Source organism: Primulina tabacum, chromosome 2 (assembly GCF_025594145.1).
Source record: "Primulina tabacum isolate GXHZ01 chromosome 2, ASM2559414v2, whole genome shotgun sequence".
Classification (NCBI taxonomy): Eukaryota; Viridiplantae; Streptophyta; class Magnoliopsida; order Lamiales; family Gesneriaceae; genus Primulina; species Primulina tabacum.
Window position 1 is genome coordinate 20,329,450 of NC_134551.1, and position 2,086 is coordinate 20,331,535.

Consider the following 2,086-nt stretch of genomic DNA (forward strand, 5'->3'; position numbering starts at 1 on the left):
TTCCTTGAACTTCTTCAATCGTCCCCTCGTGATTGGTCCATCCGGCAACTCCAAAGGGTCCCATGCTTTCCTTGGCGCCTGACCATCCGTGCTCGCATCACTGATTGGATGCAAATCGAGTTATTTTACAATGGTTTGGATGGGCCTGACTAGAGCGAATGTGGATGCAGCCGCCGGAGGTACTATTTTTTCTAAAACACCTGATGAGGCCTATGATTTGCTTGAACAGATGACCATTAACAATTATCAGTGGCCGAGTGAGAGATCTGGATCAAGGAAACCTGCTGGAGTGTATGCCGTAGACCCGATCACATCACTTACTGCACAGGTTTCGGCATTGACAGCACAGATTGCAGCGATGAACAAAGCAGGCCAATCTACGTCTGAAGTAGCACTGGTGACTGCCGAAGAAGAGCCAGTTGTGGAGGAAGCTCAGTACATCAACAATCGTGGTTTTTGATGTTATCGAGGTAATCCTCCCCCTAATACTTATCATCCAGGTTTGAGGAATAACGAGAATTTCTCTTATGCGAACAACAAGAACGTGTTGAATCCTCCACCGGGGTTCAATACACAGAAAGGGGAAGGAAAGCCATCTTTTGAATATCTAGTTGGTACATTTGTGACTGAGTCTGGGAAAAGAATGACGAGAACTGAGTCTCGTCTTGATAACATGGAGACACACATGGACAATATGGGTACCACGATGAAATACTTGGAAACACAGATTGGGAAACTAGCCAATGCTTTAAAAGATCAGAATAGAGGACAGTTTCCCAGCAATACAGAGGTGAATCCTAGGGAACAGTGCAAAGCTGTCACATTGAGGAGTGGCAAAGAAATCTGAATCCCAGATCCTACTGAAGAGAGTGTAGAGATTCTTGTTGAGGAAAATGATGGAAAGGGTGCAAGTATTGGAGAAGAGAAAGTGGAGGAACCTAAGAAAGTGATTGAGCAGCAACCTTTACCTAAGGTAAATCTTCCATATCCACAAAGGTTCAAGAAGAAAGGGTTGGATGATCAGTTTGCGAAGTTCCTGGAAATTTTCAAGAAAATACACATCAACATCCCATTTGCCGATGCATTGGAGTAAATGCCCAATTATGCTAAGTTCATCAAGGATGTGATGTCCAAGAAGAGGAAACTTCAAGAATTTGAAACCGTGAAGCTAACCGAAGAGTGTAGTGCCATACTCCAAAGAAAACTACCACAGAAACTCAAAGATCCAGGGAGTTTCACTATTCCTTGTGTTATTGGTGGTTCTAGAGTAAATAGAGCTTTATGTGATTTGGGTGCTAGTATAAATTTAATGCCTTTTTCTATTTACAAGACTTTGGAGCTTGGCGAGGTGAAACCTAGCACTATTACTTTGCAGCTGGCGGACAGATCACTTACCTATCCACGAGGGATAGTAGAGGATGTGCTGGTAAAGGTAGACAAATTCATATTTCCTGCTGATTTTGTCATCTTAGATATGGAAGAAGACCAGGAGACTCCGCTTATCTATGGAAAGCCATTTTTGGCCACCGGGAAAGCTTTTATTGATGTGCACAAGGGCGAGCTCACATTGAGAGTAGGTGGAGAAGAAGTCGTGTTCAACATCTACAACACCATCAAAGGACCAAATGAGGTAAGTACTTGTAATAGTATTGATATAATTGATTCATGTGTATCTCATGTTGGTGCAGGTAGGATGACGAAAGACTCTTTAGAGAGATGCTTGTTGGAGTAAGTTTCGACAGTGGATGACGAGGACTGGGATATGCGAGAGGATTTACTTGCTCTCAATACGCTACCTAAAGAAAAGATTAATGCCCAACTTGAAGAGTTACTTGAAGATGCAAGTAAAGAGGTATCAAAAGCATCCCCTGCATTAAAGGATTTACCGAGTCACTTGTGCTATGCATTCCTAGACGAGAGTTCGTCCTATCCGGTAATCATCTCCTCTGCTCTTACTATTGAAGAAAATGATAAGTTGTTGAGAGTGTTGAGAGAATTTAAATCTGCGTTGGGATGGACAATTGTTGATATAAAGGGGATTAGCCCTACTGTTTGTATGCATAAAATATTGATGCAGGAGTCCTAT

At 42.5% G+C, this 2,086-nt stretch overlaps 1 protein-coding gene across 1 annotated transcript; it reads left to right on the forward strand.

The window, feature by feature from the left end:
* Nucleotides 1–1,093: 1,093 nt before the first annotated feature.
* Nucleotides 1,094–1,697, forward strand: LOC142537569 (uncharacterized). Its single transcript, XM_075643077.1, has 2 exons — nucleotides 1,094–1,630; nucleotides 1,689–1,697. Exons 1-2 carry the CDS (start codon nucleotides 1,094–1,096, stop codon nucleotides 1,695–1,697), a joined length of 546 nt encoding a protein of 181 aa, XP_075499192.1.
* Nucleotides 1,698–2,086: the final 389 nt, after the last annotated feature.

Coding starts and splice junctions, on each gene's coding strand:
- LOC142537569 (XM_075643077.1), top strand. CDS start 1,094: ATGCCCAATTATGCTAAGTTCATCAAGGATGTGATGTCCAAGAAGAGG.